Here is a 19,482-nt window from a genome sequence, read left to right as displayed (position 1 = left end):
AATTCTGGGATTTGTAGCTTTTGTGACTAGACCATCCACCCTCCTCCTCTGACAGGTTGCCACGACAGACTAACAAATCCCAGGATCCCATAGCATGGAGCCTGGGCAGTTAAAGCGGTGCCAGAGTGCGTTGCTGCTGCAGTGTGGGCAGCAGCTGGCAACGTAAGGCTAGGAGTCACGTGACGCCTCTCCTTGGCTACTCGGTCGGGAGGGCGGTTCCTATTCGGCGGAAGTGGTGCCGCTCTGGCACAGGCGTCTCGTTGCGGTCCCCTTTTCACCAGGACGGTTTACTGTCGGAGGACCGGAGGAGCCTTGTCTCTATGGCCTGCCTTGCAGCGCTGCTGCTCCTGATGCTGCTGCTCCAGGGCAGCCAGAGGCGAGAGCGAGAGCGAGACCTACCTGACAGCTTCGCTCCCGCCGGATGCCCCAGGTACGTCAGCGCGTCACGCAGGCGGCTGCCCTTTATTCCCATTGGGCAGAAGGAGAGAGAGAGAGAGAGAAGGGGGCGGGATTTTGTTGCCATGGGGGTCTCTTTGGTTGCCATGTTGGTTGCCATGGGGGGGTCTCTGGTTGCTATGAAGGTCTCTTCGGTTGCCATGGGGGCATCTTTGGTTGCCATGAAGGTCTCTTCGGTTGCCACCTTGGTTGCCATGGGGTTCTCTGGTTGCCATGAAAGCCTCTTTGGTTGCCATGTGGGTCTTTTGGTTGCCATGAAGGTCTCTTTGGGAAGCCATTTTCCATACAGGGCCACCAGAGGTCCTCCTTTTCCTATGCTGCCTTCTCCACACTGCAGAAACAATCCAGTTTGGCACCACTTTAACTGCCATGGCTCCATGCTGTGGAATTCTGGGAAATGGTAGTTTGTTGTGGTAACCAAACAAACGCTTCCTCAGGCACAGGTGTGGAAAAATCCAATAAATAGCAGTGTTGGCATCGCAGGCGTAAGTTTTGTCAAGGTGTTGCTCTCTTGTTGTTCTCGGTTAAGATGTTGACACTGCACAAGTAATCCAGTTAGAGGCCACTTTAACTACCCTGACTCATTGCTATGGAATCCTGGGAACTGTAGTTTATTCTGGCACCAGAGCTCTCTCTGACAGAGAAGGCTCAATGTCTAAAAAAACTACAGTTCCCAGAATTCCATAGCACTGAGCCGGGTCAGTTAAAGTGGATCTGTACGTACATGCATAATACCTTGGAGAAGGGACTCAAGTCTATACAATAGCTGGAAGATAATTTTATACAATATTTTAAACAATTTTATGCATGAAACAAAGGCTGCATCCACACTGGAGAGATAACCCAGTTTGGTACCACTTTAACTCTTTTCTGGCTCTTTGCTGTGGAATTCTGGGAGTTGGAGTTTGTTGTGGGTCCCAGATCTCCTGGCTGCTTGCTTGTTCTGAAGACAAGTTTCTGACTCACTTTCTCTGAGCAAAAAACCCCCCTCAAAAGTCCTTATTTTGTCAGCTCCCCTGCTGCCTGTGCTGCACTTCCCCTTGATTGTGAAAATCCGTGCCCCGTTAGGCGTGCTCCTCTGGGAGGAGTTATATAGAGCTAGGCTCCTAGCTCCACCTCTAGTGACTCACAGATGTGACTCACAGAAGCTCCACCTTCTCAGCAACAAACACACTCTCCCAAGAGTTCTTTTAAAAATTCAAACACTCACCCATTAAAAATGGCTGCCATGCAGGAACTCTCAATCAAAGCAAACCCAACAGATGGCCCTCCGGCCTCTGTTTAAAGACCTCCAAGAAGGGAGACTCCTCCACTCTCTAAGGGAGTGTGTTCCACTGTCGAACAGCCCTTACTGTCAGGAAGTTCTTCCTAATGTTGAGGTGGAATCTTTTTTCCTGCAGCTTGCATCCATTGTTCCAGGTCCTAGTCTCTGGAGCAGCAGAAAACAAGCTTGCTCCCTCCTCAGTATGACATCCCTCAAATATTTAAACAGGGCTATCATATCAGAGCAGTCATGTCCCCTGCTCATAGACAGCTAGAAAGTGCTGTGCAATGGAGTGGCCAGTCGTATTTGGTGCCATGGGAAATTCCAGTTCCCAGACTCTTAAAAAGAGCTCTAGTACATAAGAGAGAGGCTGTTTTAATTAGGGAGCCTATAATCGTTCCATTGCTCCCAGCAGGACTGTCTCTACAGCAACACCTCCACAGACAGTCCAAATGTCTTGACAGTTGTCTTAATCCAGTGGTCCCCAGACTGTGCCCTTTAAGAGATTTTGGACTTCAGCTTCCAGAAGCCTCAGCCTTGTTGGCCAATAGTCTGGGATTCTGGAAGCTGAAATTCAAAATCCCTTAAAGAGCACAGTTCAGTAACCACTGTCTTAATCTAAAACAATGTTTAGCAGTCTTCCTCTCTACCAGATACAGGGCTTTTGTAAAGCCACCTCCTCTCCCCTAATACTTTAGATTTCAACATGGATTGCTCATAACTGTACAACATTGCTGGGAAAATCCATCTTCCTCTCTAGTTACTGTAGCTGAACTGATGGAACAGAGGAAGCAAGGTGCCAGAGTGAAAACTGGAGACAGTCAGTATAACTTTAATGGTTGTGTAAAGGGGAAACTTTCAGCAGGTGTTATTACCTGCAGGCATGACAACCAACACACACTGAAATTCCCTCTTTTACATAACCTTTAACAAAACTAGAGCTGTCTCCTGTTTCCACTCTGGCAACCCTAGTAGCAAATTATATTATAGTCCCTGCACATCAAATAATCCTGATTCTTCAACCTTATGAGCCCTGGCTCTACTAAACTAGAATTGCCAGTTCAGAGGCATCCCAGGCTCTGGGTTTTCAGAGCCAAAACCTGAGACATAGAGACATCCTTGGTTTTGTCATTAAGCGTTATGCATTAAGTACCAGTCACAGTTACTCACCTGCTTGGCAAGACAGGATAAGAAACTTTTAATCTAGCCTACTTGCTTCTAGACAGTAGGTAGATGCAGAGTGGAGTGGAGGCTTAATCATGGCACCACAACAATTAGGAGAGAAAGAGGAAGCTAAGTAAGTAAATACTGTACAGAGAGCCTATGGAGAATATTTGCAGGTTGCAGTAACCAGTCAAACCTTGCAAACTATAGCAAGATGCTGCTCTCTTAGCTGAGGTGGAGATTTCCACCCAGCCCTTTCATCTCGACTGGAGCTGAATCTATCAAACCTAAGAGAATTTGGATCATTGTCTCCCATCTTGAAATGACCCATGAAAACTGTAGACTCGTGGCCAAACCCTGAGATCTGCCAACCCTATACTACACCACTAATCCCATTTCCTTATATTCCTACAGAAGATGCACATTAACATGAGCTTGAGCAGCACCAGTTTAAGTAAAATATATGACAAGTAAAGCACAGGCAAAACAGGTCCAGAGGAGACAAGCTTTGCCTTCAATGAGTGGAATTAGGTTCTTTGCACATAGAATGTGGAGCAAAAGAAATTTTCAAAGGGAATGTTTGCTTATACTCCCCCACATTATTGTTTTTCAGAAGCCATCTCCAGCAGGACCCTGTTCCAGTTAAACCATAGAGAAGAGGCAAGGCACAAAGTATATGATGCAACTGCATTGTCCAATACAGTTAAGCAGCCTTGGGAATTCTGGATGAATTTTTATGTTTTCCTTCTTCTTAAAGTGCCTTCCACAGATTTAACCTCATTGTCACCAATATGTTGCCATCTCCATCCAAGTATGTTCAAGAACTTCTGCTGACCTTTGCCTTGTCTGTGGCTTCTTCCTGCTCTCATGACTTTCTGTACCATGATTATTGTATTATTGGTGCTGGCCCCTCAGGACTGCAGATGGCCTATTTCCTCCAACATGCAGGGCGGGACTATGTGGTCTTTGAACGTGGACATGCGCCAGGGCGTTTCTTTACTTTGTACCCACGCCATCGCAAGCTGATCAGCGTCAACAAGCGTTACACTGGCAAATCCAACAGTGAATTCAACCTTCGCCATGACTGGAATTCACTACTCAGTCATGATAGCCAATTGCTCTTCCGACACTATTCGCATGACTTTTTCCCTAATGCTGATGCCATGGTGCATTACCTCACTGATTTTGCTTCCATGCTAGACCTCCAGGTACGATACAACACATCTGTCACTCATGTGATGCTGGAAAAAGACATCATGGCATGGAATGGCCATTATTTCAGCCTCACTGACCAGAATGCTCAGCTGTATAAATGCAGGTAAGTAATGAAGAAACTCTCCTAACTTAAAAGAAACCCATTTAGAATGTCACAGTAGCCATTGGCCCCAGTTGTGAAACAAATACTATACTGCCTTTTTTGGTTCTAGTCAGAGTGCATTGGTTTTTCTAACACACTTATAATGAGTTCTCATGGCAAGAATAAAATTAATTTGAGTCACTGCATGACTTCAGAGTAAGGCTCTAAGCCAGGTAGAAGCACCATGTGATGTAACTGTTGCTGGGGTGTACCATTTTAGTCTCAAATTTTTTAATTTCCCTCAGAATTAAAAGTCCTTAACCTCTGCAGATGTAACTTATCAGATAATACATTCTTGGCCAGACTTTGGCTTGATATTTTTGTTTTTGTTGTTGTTGTGTGCCTTAAATTCATTTGTGACTTGTGGCAACCCTAAGACAACTCTATCATGGGGGGGGGGGGGGGGGTAAGGCTGAGAGTATATGACTTGCCCAAGGAAACCCAGTAGGTTTCCATAGCTGAGTGAGGATTCAAACCGTGGTCTCCAGAGTCATATTCCAATGTTCAAACCACTAAGCCACACTGGCTCCTTGCTATGTTACTGTTTTGTATATAAGAAACTTTTTTTAACATAGGGAGAATTAAATAGTATTCCTACCCCACCTTCAATGTGAAATGGTACAGCCAAGAAGCAGAATAACATTTTTAGTTTCAAGACCTTTTTCTTATGTTACTAGCCAACATGCAAAGTCAGCCCCAAAATTAGTCAGTGTGGCCCATTTAATTGCCTGTGCACACTGTGACAATCTATCCAGAGTAACTGCAAGTCTTTATCCTTGTGGCTCCAACACTGAATCAGCTAGTTAGCTGTTAGCAAATTAATTGCTACTCTTCATTAATATTACCTGCATCAGTATTGCATTGGAGAGAGGATTTCAGGTTTGCACCAGATAACAAAAAATATTGTTTATCTTATTCAATTAAAAAAATTAAGAAGAAGAAAAAACTATGGAAACTTGTGACATATCAAAGTAGTAAATAATTACAGTAAAAGTACTTTGCTAGTTTTGAAACTTCAGGCTTGCTTTTATCTATAACCATAGCTGTACTAGCTTGCATTTCAATAATTCCAGGTCACGTATTTGGCAAACCTTAGATGAGCATTTCATGATCCTGAATAGTTTTGGAAATAGCTGTGGAAATCCAAATAGCTGTTTTGATTTTCTGTATGCAGTAGTTATCAAGTCTGATTTTTTTTTTACTCTGCGTTTCAGTGTTCTTCTGGTAGCCACTGGAACATGGATTCCTCATGAAGTGAACTTCCCCGGTTCAGAATATGTTGAGGGCTATGAATCTGTGTCCATTGACCCAGAAGATTTTGTTGGCCAGTCTGTTTTGATTTTGGGTCGGGGGAACTCTGCCTTTGAGACAGCAGAAAACATTTTGGGTGTCACCAACTTCATACACATGGTGAGCCGGTCCCGAGTTCGCCTTTCTTGGGCTACTCATTATGTTGGAGATCTGAGGTAAGAGTCTGAGGTACTATGAATTGAATATTAAAGATATCTAAGGCTGTTACAAAAATTGGGGTTAAACATCTTCTACTTCCTTTAAGCATAGGACTCTTCATCCCTACCACTGGGCAGAGTGAAGTGACTCTGGCAACTCCTGTCTGTTCCTCAAGTACTCTCCAGCTGTTCTCTTCTGTTGGAAAACAGAGTAGTATTTACCATAAAACTATCATAATTCTCTTAAACTGGCCTTCCATCTTAGTGTGGTGTAGTATGCTGTCCTATTGCCACTGTTGTAAGAGTCAACTGCTCACCCAATCACTGTTCTTTAGATGGAAATCAGTGACCGTCTTCTCAGGCAACAAAATATCTTGGGATGACCCTAGGGCTTTATTACATGGGAACTATATGCCGATACAAGGCTGCACAACTTGTAACCCACCAAGCCAAACAAACCCTTTTGGACATGGAATATGGAAGGTGCTTAACACCCACTGTTTTTAAATTCTAGGTAGGCAGCAAAAAACGAAATAGACAGGTGTGAATGGAGATTTTGATGGACCGCACTGGCTACCTTTACACTGCAGAAATAATCAGGTTTGACACCAAGTTAACTGCCATGGTTCCATGCTATGGAATTCTGGAAAATGCAGTTTCAAAACAACTAACTACATTTCCCAGAATTCCATAGCATGGAGCCATGGCAGTTAAAGTGCTGTCAGACTGGATTATTTCTGCAGTGCAGATGCAGCCACTGTGACTCCGGTGAGACTTATGATATGGAGGTTCATTTAGGGATGCTTAAGCCCGCTTTTCAACTAGTAAGCCAAAAAGGTCAAAATAATATGAGCATGATCTTATGGAGGTATATAATTTTTAATTCTAGACTTCAGTTTGTTATGGGTATGGAAAGAGTTATGCAGTGAAAGAGAGGGTTTTTTTTTTAATAGCCACTGAAGAAAATTGAAAATGTTGAAAGGCATCTGGCTTATTTAAAGATTTTGATAATTTGGCTTCTCTGGTACTACTTGATTTATGCCTAGCTGCCTGCTTCCTTTGTTCAATATTAATTTATGTATTTGCAGGAGGCCATGTGAAGTTGTCCTGTTTGTGAAATGGTTATTTTCTTACAGCATGTACATATGTCTGACTGGTTGGGTTTGTGCTTTTTTATGTTGCTTTTATCAATAAATATACAAGCCTTTACTGCTATTTTCCTTTGGCTGGGTTATAATTTGAGTCAGGTTTTATTTTTATTTTATTTTTTTTTATTTTTAATAATAATAATAAATAATAAAATTTTTATTTTTATACCGCCCTTCCATAGATCAGGGCGGTTGACAGCAAAACATCAAACAACATATACATCAGGGTTAAAAACAATTACACACAAACAGAATAAAACCCCCGTTAGCCAGTCCTCTTTGCCACAGAAGAGGAAGGGAGGCCCACTGGACTTTAATCGGGGAATGCAAGCTGAAATAGAAAGGTTTTTAGGTCCTTTCTAAATTGGGCCAGGGAGGTGGCCGAGCGGAGCTCTGTGGGCAGCGTGTTCCAAAGGGCCGGGGCGCCGATGGAAAATGTCTTCCTCGCGGTGGAGGTCAACCTAGCCCCTGGCACCTTAAGTAGTTGCTGCCCAGATATTCTGAGGGTGCGGGACGGAATGTACGGGGAGAGGCGGTCCTTCAGGTATCCTGGGCCCAAGCCATTTAGGGCTTTATAGGTCATCACCAACACCTTATATTGTGCCCGGAAGCGAATAGGCAGCCAATGCAGATCTTTAAGCACCGGTGTAATATGGCTGGCCCTGGAAGTTCCAGTGACCAGCCTGGCTGCCATATTCTGTACCATTTGTAGCTTCCGGGTTTGGTATAAGGGTTGCCCCATGTAGAGTGCGTTGCAGAAATCCAATCTCGAGGTTACCAGAGCATGTACTACCATTTCAAGGTCTCTCTGGGCCAGGTATGGGCGCAGCTGGCGAATAAGTCGAAGCTGATAACAGGTGTTCTTGACCGTCGCATTCACCTGAGCAGTCAGGTGAAGCGACGAGTCAAGAAGCACCCCCAGACTGCGCACAGAGTCCTTCACAGGGAGCGTGACCCCGTTCAGGACAGGTGGAACTACTACCATTCCTGGACCAGGGGAACCTATCACAAGTACCTCCGTTTTCTCTGGATTCAGCTTGAGTCGGTTTTCCCTCATCCAGCCCATTACTGACTCCAGACAGGCCACGAGAGGAGAGACACCATCCCCGGTCACTGCATCAGTCGGAGACATAGAGAAAATTATTTGGGTGTCATCAGCGTATTGATAACCCCGCGCCCCATGTCTCCGGATGATCTCTCCCAGCGGTTTCATGTAAATGTTAAATAGCATGGGAGACAGAATGGCTCCTTGAGGGACCCCAGTTATAAGGGCCCTCTCATCGGAGCACACGTCTCCCAGCTGCACCATCTGGGACCTCCCAGAGAGGTAGGACCGGAACCACTGGAGCGCAGTGCCCCCGATTCCCACCTCTGCCAGGCGCCCCAGAAGGATACCATGGTCTATGGTATCGAAAGCCGCTGAGATGTCCAAGAGCACCAACAGGGACACGCTTCCCCTGTCGATGCCCAGACGGAGATCATCGACCAAGGCGACCATGGCCGTCTCAACCCCGTAACCCGCCCGGAAGCCAGTTTGAAATGGGTCCAGATAATCCGTTTCATCCAAGACCGCCTGAAGCTGGATTGCAACCGCCCTCTCGATCACCTTCCCCAAAAATGGCAGCAGCGAAACTGGCCGATAATTGTTATGTACCAGGGGGTCGAGGGAGGGCTTTTTTAATAAAGGTTTTACTATGGCCAATTTTAGTTCAGATGGAAATTGCCCTTCCCTCAAAGATGTGTTAATAATCCGGCGTAGCAATAAAGTTACCGCCGGTCCCCCCTGGGCCGCTAGCCATGAGGGACAGGGATCTAACCACCTTTCCAAGACTGGAGGTAAGTTTTTGATGGCTTCTAGGGTCCTTCAGTGGCCATTTTTGTTATATCATCAATAGTTTTACTTTTGTGTTCCCAGAGGGAACTTACAGCTGTACAAAGCAACAATAAACAAATTTTTAGACCACTTCCCTGTCCAACAATATTGAAATCAAATCTTAGGAAAGTTACTTATTTGGGCTACAACTACTAGAGTCCCCAAAATGGGAGCTTGCTTCTGAAACTAGTAATCAAAAGAAATATCTTTTCCAAAATCTGAACTTAGGGCAAACATAGAATACATCAATAACTGCCAACCCACTCTAGCACTGTGTACTCTGCCAGTGATATTTCTACTACCGTACATCCCATTTGTCTTCGTTGTATGTGACCCTTGCATTCCCCTCTTCCTTCCACAGAGCAATTAACAATGGCCTCCTAGATACATATCAGTTGAAGTCTCTAGATGGGCTTCTGGAGGGTGACTTGGAAGACCTGGTCCTTGTCAAGGATAAGAAAGGAAAGCTGCACATCACCCTCCGTTTCTACCTGGAGAACAGCAATAGTAGTGAAGCAGAGTCCATCCCACTCCCGCAGGATGAGCTGGATAACTTTGCTACTCGAGCACCTTACGATCGTGCTATTCGCTGCCTGGGTTGGAAATTTGATTTCTCCATATTCAACAAGTAAGACAGGACCTGCCCACAAGCTACAGAGAGACTGGATAAGAGGAGATGTGTGTGTGTGTGTCTGTGTGTGTGTTTACATGTACTTTTGTCTTTATTAGTATAGTTTGGACTTTGTCTCAGAATTTTAGGTCAGACCCTTTCCTATGACCTCTGTGGTAGGATCCATATAAATAATAGATCTTCATTTAATTAAAGAGTTTAATTACAACCATTTAGAGATCCTAAGGACTGCATCTGATGTTGCTTGGGGTTGCACATGTATGTATGCTTGGGGTTGCACATGTATGCACAAGGATGGGGAGATTAAAACTTCCTCAAGCCTCTCCTGTCCTTCATCTGGATTGCAACTAGAGGCAGGAAAATAGCTATCTCAGCCATGGTTGCTGCGGAATGAGAGATGCTGTTGTATTGGTTCTTCTCTACTTCATCTCAATGTATGTAACCATGTGAATCACATAATCCTAAATTCCTCAGATATGATACGTTGAAAATTGTTCACACGTAGGCATCTAACATTTGCTATGTTCAATTTTCCTTGGTATATTTGCCTCCCCCTTTTCTTAGGATGCCTAAATTGGATTCCTAAATGCTCAAATGAAATTTCAATTTCTGTAACACTAGAAATGTGGGAACTGAAGAAGAATTTCATGAGGGGTCAACATGCCCATCCTTTGTTACGGACCTGAAGTCCCATTCCGAGGACCAGCTCTTTACCTCTCTCCCAGTCTAAGTATCTATCCAGCCTCCATTCTCAGCTCTGACTTGCTTTGTTTGCCCTTCCCACCCACCTAGGTCTGTTGGACTCATGCGAGGCAAAGGCAGTAAAAAGAAATATCCTTTGATCAAGCCTAGCTATGAAGCCAAAGCCACTCGGGGGCTCTTTGTTCTGGGCACTGCAAGCCATTCAGTTGACTTCAGGAAATCTGCTGGAGGCTTTATTCATGGATTCCGATATACAGGTGAGATTGAAAATATTATGAGTGGACATGTAGAAAGTGAGGCTGCTGTGGTATTTGCAGCTTGGTCATAGAATTAATGCAGGATCACCAGGTAGAGTATTCCCAGCAGGGATCCAACCTCTTTTTGAAGACATCCAGAAAAGGAGACCTTACCACTTTTCTTGGCAGTGGTTCATTTGCTGAAGTTGTTCTTACTGTCTTTTTCAAAAATATATATTTTTATTGGGTTTTAATGTAAGATAAAACAGAGTAATTACACCACACAGACAGTAATTACACAGCTTCTCAAATCAATAGATTACAGTCTCCATCTCTTTTTCCTTCCCACTTCATGCAGTTCGCGCAGTTCATCGCTTATTAGAAGTCCGTCATCATGGAATACCCTGGCCTTCCTCAGTCTACCCCATTATGCAGCTAACAAATGCCATTGTGAAGCGACTGAACGAGGCATCTGGAATTTACCAGATGTTCACTGTGCTGGCAGATGTCATCCTGCTAAAAGAGTGAGTCATTAATTCCCCAGTCTCTTCCCCTTTCAAGATACTGGGCTCTTCCAGATGGGTCAAATGTGCTGGGAGGTTGTAGTATTTGTTGCTGTTGTTCTTGTGGTTTTTTAAATATCCAAACAACATTCCTATTTTCTCTATTTTCTGGCAATTCCCAGCACTGTTTTGAACATTTTATTCCCACCCTTGAGTGGGTTTCCATTTAATTTTGGTGTAAGTCAGAAAAAAATGTCTCTTTCTCATCACCTTACTTTGCAATATAACATTATATAAATTGCTGTATTCCTTTAGTATATCAGTGAAATAGCACTATAACTCTAAGGACCTTATCAGATGTGAAACAGGAGCTCCAATTTGAAGCCCTTCTGAAACGAGGGGGTAGCAGAGTCACTTCAGATCCAAGGCAATTCACGTGATGTATTATCATACGTGAAGAATGAAATTGTGGTCTCTACTTGGGCAAATCAGCCTGCCATCCTTTCATAGGTCAGTAAAATGAGTACCCAGCTTATTGGGAGCAATTGGTTTACAAATTGTAAACTGCTTAGAGAGTGCTGAGTTCACTGGTAAGTGGTACAGAAATGCAAATGCTATTACTATTACAAAAGGTCTTGAGGTCATGGAGGCTTGGGGAGCAGTGATCTATAGACACAGGAAGCAGTTGTGCCCCCTCCTCAAACAAGGATATAGTCAGTGTACCAGCTAAAGCTGGTAAAAGATATCCAGGCCACAGCTGTGGACAATCCTAAACAGCAGTCAGCTTAACTGAGGCTATCAGACAACCCCATCAGAAATGAGGCTTTCCCCTTCTGAACAGTCTACTGAGACACATAACACTACCGTCCCTGCTGTCTCCTGTCCTGTCTCAATCCAGATTTAAGTTTCATTTCTTCTGTTTGTGCTTAGGAACGCCACTGAATTTGAATACCTAGAGGAATACCCAATTGGGGTCCTTCAAGACCTGGAATGGCGCACAGGAAGAAAAGTTCAGAATGGACTTTTTGTCATCATGATGGAGTATGGGAAGAACTTCTCTGGGCCAGACAAGGACGTCTTCTATTACAATCGTGCAGTGGGGGAAGCCCAGCATGCATGGCAGTCCAATTTCCTGCATCCTGTCATTTATTACTACAAACATCTCCCCACTGGTAAGTGAAGTGGTTCTTTTGTTCCTGTCCACATCCATTATTTGTTAAGTTGTAGTAATTATATGCAGCTTGATGGAATAAGATGTCTGAGCAGTTTGTATTAAAATGCAACTGCAATACAGTAAATTTACAGCGCTTCATAAATAAAGGTTAATAATAATAATAATAATAACAAAAACTATACAAAGGCATTTGGAACAATTTTTAAAATAATAAATTATTAGAGAACAATCCCATTAATGCATACAAAATCAAGTGGTCATAATACCACTTGTGGTATAGCCAGCCAAGGACTGCATGCAAAACCAAAAAAACTTTTTCAGTGGGGATTTAAACTTTGACACTGATTCTGTTTTACTGGCTGCATGGGAGGGAGAGTACCAGTAAAGGCTTTATTGGTAATCTTACCCATTGGCATTTTGTTGCTGCTTTCTTCCATTGTTCAGCTGTAAATCCTTTAAATGTTCAGTTCAGTATACCTGGGCTCCTTGAAAAGGATATATAATGATGGAAAAGCCAAGTGTGCCATCTTTAGTTGATTAATGCCTGTGGTATTTTAGCATCTAAATTCAGTGCAGCCAACATTGACTAGTAGTGTGTCAGTGCTGGTAGATAATGAGGATCATTATCAGTCTGAGAAGTCATACCCTAAAGTCTTCCCCCACCCACCCACTTTTTTCTTTCTTTTGGCTGTAATGTTTGATTCACTAAAGCAGGATTAAGCAACTTGTAGTTGTCCCTGTGTTATTGAAGTGCAACTCCCATCTTCCCTGACCCTTGGCTGAGAATGATGGGAGTTGGAATCTAACCACATCAGAAGGGCTGTACATTCTCCAACCCAGTACTAACTAGGCAGAAATAAAAGAACTGCAGGGATGCTGTTCTTTTATTATTATTATTATTATTGTGTGCCTTCAAGACATTTCTGATTTACAAGCAATCTTAAAGAGAACTTCTGAGGCTGAGAACATGTGACTTGCCCAAGGTCACCCTATGGGTTTCCATGGCCGAGCAGGGATTCAAACCCAGGCCTCCCAGTATCCTAGTAAAACACTCAAACCACTACATCAATATAGGAGAGATGTGAGAGTTGCTCAAGCAAGGCACAAGATTTGAAGGCTTTGATCCTTCCTTCTTCCTCCTCTTCCCAAACTTTTTATGTGGAAAATTTACATATGTACTGAGTTAAATGTTGGATTTTCTTAAATAAAACTCTTCTAATTTGAACTATGTAATTTCTTTATAAAATGTTAAAATATGAATATATATGAATGTGCAAAGAAAAATACACACACTAAATCAACAAAATATTTTAATTAATATACTGTGTCAAGTAGGGGGGAGTGCAATGTCACATGTAGATTATAAAGGGAAGGCCAGAGGGGAAAAGTTTGAGTATCACTGCACCACATCATGCTGGCTCTCTTTTATTCTTACATCTTCTTTTATTCTGTGTTTTTCACTGTATTTGTTTTGTTTGTTTTTATTGGTGTTAGTTGTTGCGATTGCCATTCTTTGCGATGGTCTGTGCGTAGGGTAGCAAATGGGCCTTGGCAGCTGGCAGTGGTGGCTCTGATCTGGCTGGTGCTAGTGCTATTAGTAGTAAACTCCAGACAGCTTGTTGTTGTTATACATTCTATTTCCGACTTGGGACAATGCTAAAATGAACCTATCACAGGGTTTTCTTGGCAAGATTGGTTCAGCGGAGGTTTGCCCTTGACATCCTCTGTGGCTGAGAAAGTGTGACTTGCCCAAGGTCACCTAGTGGGTTTCCATGTATGAGGAGGGATTATAATGGGCTCCCAGTATTCTCCAATGCTAAAACCATTATACTATGCTAGCTCTTTAAAGCAGTTTAGAAGATATTGAAGGAAATACAGATTAAAATGCATATAAGTTCATCAGTAAGAATGTATAAAAGTTATTTCAAAATATAATTAAACAATCTAGAGAAGTAAGTCATTTAAAATCCATTAACACAAGATAAAAATCAACATGAAAGCATATAATTAAAGCCCATTGTAGTTAGTTCTTAAAAGCCTGCTGTAATAAAATGTTTTGACCTGCTGGCAGAAGGACTGCAAGGGGGAGCCTTTATATGGCTCTCAGTCTAATTACAAAAACCCTCTGCCAAGATGTCCGCAAATGAATAAAAACACTTTGCATTGTTTTCAGAAGACTGATAAGTTCTGATTTTGGAAATCTCCAGAGGAAAGAGATGCATAAAATAAAACCTGTTGAAAGTTAAATACTGTGGAGTAGTTCAGCCATTGATATTTGATCTTAGGGGAAGTCTGTGGCCTTTTAAGGTGACAAAGTAAAACTGCTTATTCAACAGTGGAACACCCAACCTTGGAGTGTGGTGGAGTCTCCTTCTGTGGAGATTTTTAAACAGTCTGAATGGCCATCTGTCAGGGATTCTTTAATTGTGAGTTCCTGCATGGCAAAGGGTTGGACTGGATGCACCTTGGGGTCTCCTCTAATTCTAGGATTCTATTTTTGCAGGGTTTTTGTTGTTGTTGTTGTTGTCACCACCATGTAGTGCATATAGGGTTAGCTCTGTTGGCACTGAGGAATCAACTGTTCACTTTTCTTCCAACAGAGCGTGAGATGAGACTTTGTCCGCCAGACTGGCACCTACCCCGCCCAGCTGCTATCCATCACATAGTGGAGGACTTCTTGACAGACTGGACTGCTCCAAACGCCCACATCCTGCCACTCAGGCGTTTTTTGGAGAATTGCCTAGGAACTGACCTTCGCAGATTCTATGCAGGTAATCTGGGGGTGGGCAAGAAACCAAATGATTATGGAACAGAAGAAGCAAGCATGCCAATGAATAATTGAGGTTTGGGAATATGAAATGAACCCAGCCAAAACATTTATAGACATCCCTCAAAGAGCATGATAACATTGCATAGCTGGCATGCCTTTGGTTAATAGGAAACCATTCTAGCTTCCAGAGATGTGTGGTCATGCAATGGAGAGGGGACTTACTGAACTGGACAGGAGAAGGGAGTACCAATGGGAAGTGTTCTGTATACTCTGTGTACTCTAGTGCTGAACTAAGGACCATCTCCTAAGCACTCAAAAGAATGTTAATATTACTAAAGGTTGTCTCCCTTATCCGAAATGCTTGGAACCAGAAGTGTTTCAGATTTTGGATATTTTTTTTTTATTTTGGAATAGTTGCATGTACATAATGAGATATATCAGAATCAGGACCCAAATCTGAATATGAAATTCATTTATGTTTCATATGCACCTTATAAACATAGCCTGAAGGTAACCTTATGTTGTTGTTATTGTTGTGTGCCTGATATATACTATTCTTAATAATTTTGTGCATGAAACAAAGATGTCACTATTTCAGCCACCCATGTGGACAATTTTGGATTTTGAAGAATTTTGGATTTCAGAATTCTGGATAAGGTGTATTCAACCCGTAATCATTTTGGTTCTCACTGCGTGAGACCTGGAAACTTTTTACTGTAATTTTAAACATTCCCAAGGATTGTAATTCAGAGCATTTTTCTCTTTTATTTAGAGTCCTGCTTCCTTTTTGCCTTCACTCATCAGAAGTTGCCTCCCTTCTGCCAGCAGGGATATATGAGAATGCAGGGGCTCATGGGCAATGAGAGACTTAGACGTTATGGAGTAGAAGCCGGGCTCCTCAAGGACTATGCTACTATGGACTCCCCCAGTGAGCAGGAGGGTGGCAGTGTACAATCACATGACCAGTTGTTGGACAATCACATGACACCAAATGGACAATTACAGCATCTCATGAGTACCAGAGATGAACTTTAACTTTCCTTCAAAGATAGCGAAATCCACAAGTATTGCCATCATGATACCAAGATCTTCAGAGGGCCTCCACCTTCTTTTATGTACACTTGGATTTCCTAACTGTTTCTTTCTGGGGACCATGACTTGCCAAAGACTTCTGTAGATCTTTTGTTATTTATAAAAGGGAAGGGAATTTACAGGATAAGCAAAGGCTACAGCTTGATAATGCTGCAGCGTTCCTTTGCTCCTGCCTGCTCTTGATGCCTGGTAATGGGGTTGCATTTGTGCTTATATGGGGAAGTCTCTGGTTTATCTTGAGAGACCAAAAAAGATACACAGGTGACCTGTCATGAATGTTCAGTTGCATGCTTTGTGGTGATCCACAAGAGATGTTGTCAGTCATAGGTGCTACGTGTGCTGTGTTGTTGCATATACTTACAGATTTGTATGTGCATGAATTTACAACCAGTTGATTGGCATTGACTGGGCAAGCGATTCAAGGGCTGGTGTTGATATCCAAAGTACTAAAATGCTATCCATTTCTACAGGCAAGTCTCATGCCTTTATGTAATGATGAACACTTGGATCTTTCAATACCAGGTTCATCAAGATGCACTACTGCCATAGTCATGAAACTGGTCTGTAGAAACGGTATGCTTGTGTGCCCACTTCTCTGAGTCCCTGTACCCTTTACAAAGTATTTCTCTGGATTGCACTATGTCTTGTTAGACAACTTCCTCAATTCAATTCAGTCACAATGAAGTTATGTTTCCCATTGATCTTTTATTTTCATTTTTAGGTAAGACTGAGTAGGAAGACAATCTGCACTTTACTGCATCTCTTCCTCTAGTCCACAAGCTTCTCTAACTTCAGCGAATCAGGAAAGAGTCCAAAGTCATCTCTTTCCTAGTTCCTCATCATTTTAGCAGATGGAAAGGATGGCCCTGATACCCATTCTTTCCTCTCTCTACAAGGCTTGCACTTGTGCTTTCAAATCTTTCCAGCAGTTTGTATCCAGTGGCAAGGATCTATTCTAGCCCTCTTGTTCATCTGTAAATAGCTGTATCTTTTATTTCACCTCTTGAAAGTGGACCTGAAATGGATTTCTGGATTGTCAGAAATGCTGCTGCAAGTTAAACTTTTCTTCACGTAATAGACTCTGTGAAAGCCTTTGACTTCACAATAGACTGTGTGGTTTAGACCAGCACAGGGAATCTCTCCTTATCCCAAATTAGTGGACTTCAACTCCCAACATCCTCCACCACTGGCCACACTGGCTAGGACAGGAAATTTTAGACCAGTGAAAAGGGAACAGTCCACATTCCTGGTTTAGGCATAATCCATGGAAAAGAGAGGGCCCACAACACAGTGGTAAAGCATGGTTTCACAGATAATGGGGGTGGGAATCATGCAGCTCTCCTGATGTGGCCAGACTGCAGCTTCTATAGCCAATGGTGAGAAACAATGGGAGTTGCAGTCCAGCATCATCTGGAAGACTGCATGATTTCCACCCCAGTGTAGAACAGCACTATTTCATTTCCCCTGGCATCACTATATCAGAAGTACTCAAATAGTAAGAGGGCTTTAAAACTTGAAAAGACACTACTGGTTAGAGAAGATAAGCCATCCCCATCTCATGGCTGCAGTGGTAGGGGATGATGTGAGTTGTAGATGGAAAAGGCTAAAAGGGACATTATTGGGCTGGGTGGACTAATGGTCTGATACAATAAGAAACCTCCTTGTATTCACATTAACAAAGCTAAAGATGTTTATGTGAGCCAAGAACCCTCATCCAAAAAAGTGATCCTGAGATGCCCTCCTTACTTGTCAGGTTTGCCTCTCATTGCCATCTCTAGTTTCACACTTTGCACCCTCTTTGGCCAGTCTGGACCCTGTGAAGTTCACAGATCTCTTTAACAGCAAGCAAGGTTCTAATTCTTCAGTTCCAGTGATTCAGCCTTGATTTCAGGTTCCTCCTCCTTCTGCTGCGCACTTCTGTTTCTATAATTAATCCAGAGAACATTGTGTATGTAGCTTTCACTGGTGGGTTTCTCTTTTTAAAAAAACACTGTTAAGGAAACATTTTTCCTTCACCTTTCAACTGGTCATTTTTCATGTTCTAAGGGTGACACATATGTTTATTTTTAGTATTCACAACCACGAAGATATTAACAAAGCAACAAATCCAAGGCTGGCTCCAAGAACAGATCAGTTCCCAAAACAAATCCAAGGTGCCCCAATGACAGATCAGTCCCCAATATTTGCCATGGCACATATGCATACTGTGGCCAACTTTCAGCATGTTGTTGGATAGGGTTTTCTTGGCCAGGTTTATGCAAAGATTTGCCACTGCCTACCTCTTAAGACTGAGAAAGTGTGACTTGCTCAAGGTCACGCTGTGGGTTTCCATGTGGCTGAATCCAACAGCGACCTCCATCTTCATCTTCATCAAACTTTAATCCACAAAATAACCTTACCCACTATGCCATAACACAATTGGCATTGGAGAAGGCATTATTTTTGTCCATGTTTAGTTCATCTACTGTATGCTTGAAACACACATTTCTCTTATAGCTTTCCCCCATATTTTTAGCACAGCTAGGATTGTTAAATTACATCCAGTATTCTTGTCACTATGCATTTGTCTTCATCTTTGCCCAGCTGCTCTGTCTTCATTGTCCAGATTTTGCTGCTGTCATCTATATATGCACGATCAGCACACCTGACACAGAATGAATGAATTCTGTCCTGATTCAAGAAAGAATAGTTAGGGAAGCTACAGTTTCATCATGGCTGATACTTTTATTTATTCAGACTTTTTCACTATCCTTGAGGGTTAGGACTGCACATTGCAAAATGCTGACTTTACTGAGTTTCTAAATGTATGGTTATACAAGGCTGTCTTCAGGTTTTGCTACTGCTCCATAGACAGAGATCAACAACTGTACTTGCACAGCTCAGAAAGGTTACTTTTTTGGACTGTAATTCTAGGAATCCCATAACAGTGGCGATGCTGACTAGGGAATTCTGGGAGCTGTAATCCAAAAAGATATTTTCTAGGTTCTGGTTTTCAGGCTAGTTTATGATCAAGTACTCTGTTGCTTTCTGTGTCATAGTGATACTTGCAGAGAGCTTTGTAGTTTCCGTTGCAAGACTTTTGTTAATTGTTTTTATAACGATATATATTTTAATTTATTTCGATCAAATGTTGTTGTACTGATGTTGTATTACAAATATGTTTTGTACCATTGCATTCTTCGGATGAACTTTTAAAAACGTCTTCAATTCCCAACAGCAGAATTGGTGTCTACCTTTGCTTATTTATGGAATGGGCAAAATCTTATTCAAATACTGTACTTTTCATAGGGAGCCTTTAGGTATATTTTGGTCGGCTACTCCTTGAGCCGTAAAGGAGTATGGTGCTGGGTAATCTTGTTCAACCTGGAGGACCACACGAGGAATTGCATAGAGACAGAGCATGGCAGGACGTTTTTCACAGTTAACATAAACTATTGACCCGGATCCCTTTAACATTAAACAACAGTAGCACCATGATGCCACCTTAACAGCCTTAATTCCATTGTATGGAATTCTGAGATTTGCAGCTTAGGGAGATGTCATTTTTAAAAAGAACGCCAGAGAGAACTGTAGTTCTTCTTCAAACTAAAAAACCCAGGATTACACAAAAATGCGGCCAATTGTGCTTTACAATTCTGCTGCTTCATCCTCTTTCTCTCGCCAT

At 42.5% G+C, this 19,482-nt stretch overlaps 1 protein-coding gene across 3 annotated transcripts; it reads left to right on the top strand.

The window, feature by feature from the left end:
- Positions 1-251: 251 nt before the first annotated feature.
- FOXRED2 (FAD dependent oxidoreductase domain containing 2) lies at positions 252-19,056 on the top strand. Of its 3 annotated transcripts, none has more exons than XM_042470267.1 (9): positions 252-430; positions 3,498-4,202; positions 5,456-5,707; positions 9,072-9,338; positions 10,134-10,300; positions 10,638-10,803; positions 11,713-11,954; positions 14,557-14,727; positions 15,499-19,056. In XM_042470267.1, exons 2-9 carry the CDS (start codon positions 3,676-3,678, stop codon positions 15,759-15,761), a joined length of 2,055 nt encoding a protein of 684 aa, XP_042326201.1. In that variant the 5' UTR covers positions 252-430; positions 3,498-3,675; the 3' UTR covers positions 15,762-19,056. The 3 variants fall into 3 exon arrangements, with proteins under 3 accessions (XP_042326201.1, XP_042326204.1, XP_042326203.1); XM_042470270.1 differs by lacking the exon at positions 252-430 and adding an exon at positions 703-899; XM_042470269.1 differs by lacking the exon at positions 252-430 and adding an exon at positions 703-941.
- The last annotated feature ends 426 nt before the right edge of the window (positions 19,057-19,482 follow it).

This window comes from Sceloporus undulatus, chromosome 5, assembly GCF_019175285.1.
Source record: "Sceloporus undulatus isolate JIND9_A2432 ecotype Alabama chromosome 5, SceUnd_v1.1, whole genome shotgun sequence".
Lineage (NCBI taxonomy): Eukaryota > Metazoa > Chordata > Lepidosauria > Squamata > Phrynosomatidae > Sceloporus > Sceloporus undulatus.
This window is presented reverse-complemented; position numbering and strand designations above follow the sequence as displayed.

Excerpts from the sequence above, each read along its gene's own strand:
- FOXRED2 (XM_042470267.1), top strand. The coding sequence starts at position 3,676 with ATGTTGCCATCTCCATCCAAGTATGTTCAAGAACTTCTGCTGACCTTT. Across the intron at positions 5,708-9,071 it reads CATTATGTTGGAGATCTGAG|AGCAATTAACAATGGCCTCC; the intron begins GTAAGAGTCTGA and ends TTCCTTCCACAG. Across the intron at positions 10,301-10,637 it reads TCATGGATTCCGATATACAG|TTCGCGCAGTTCATCGCTTA; the intron begins GTGAGATTGAAA and ends CACTTCATGCAG.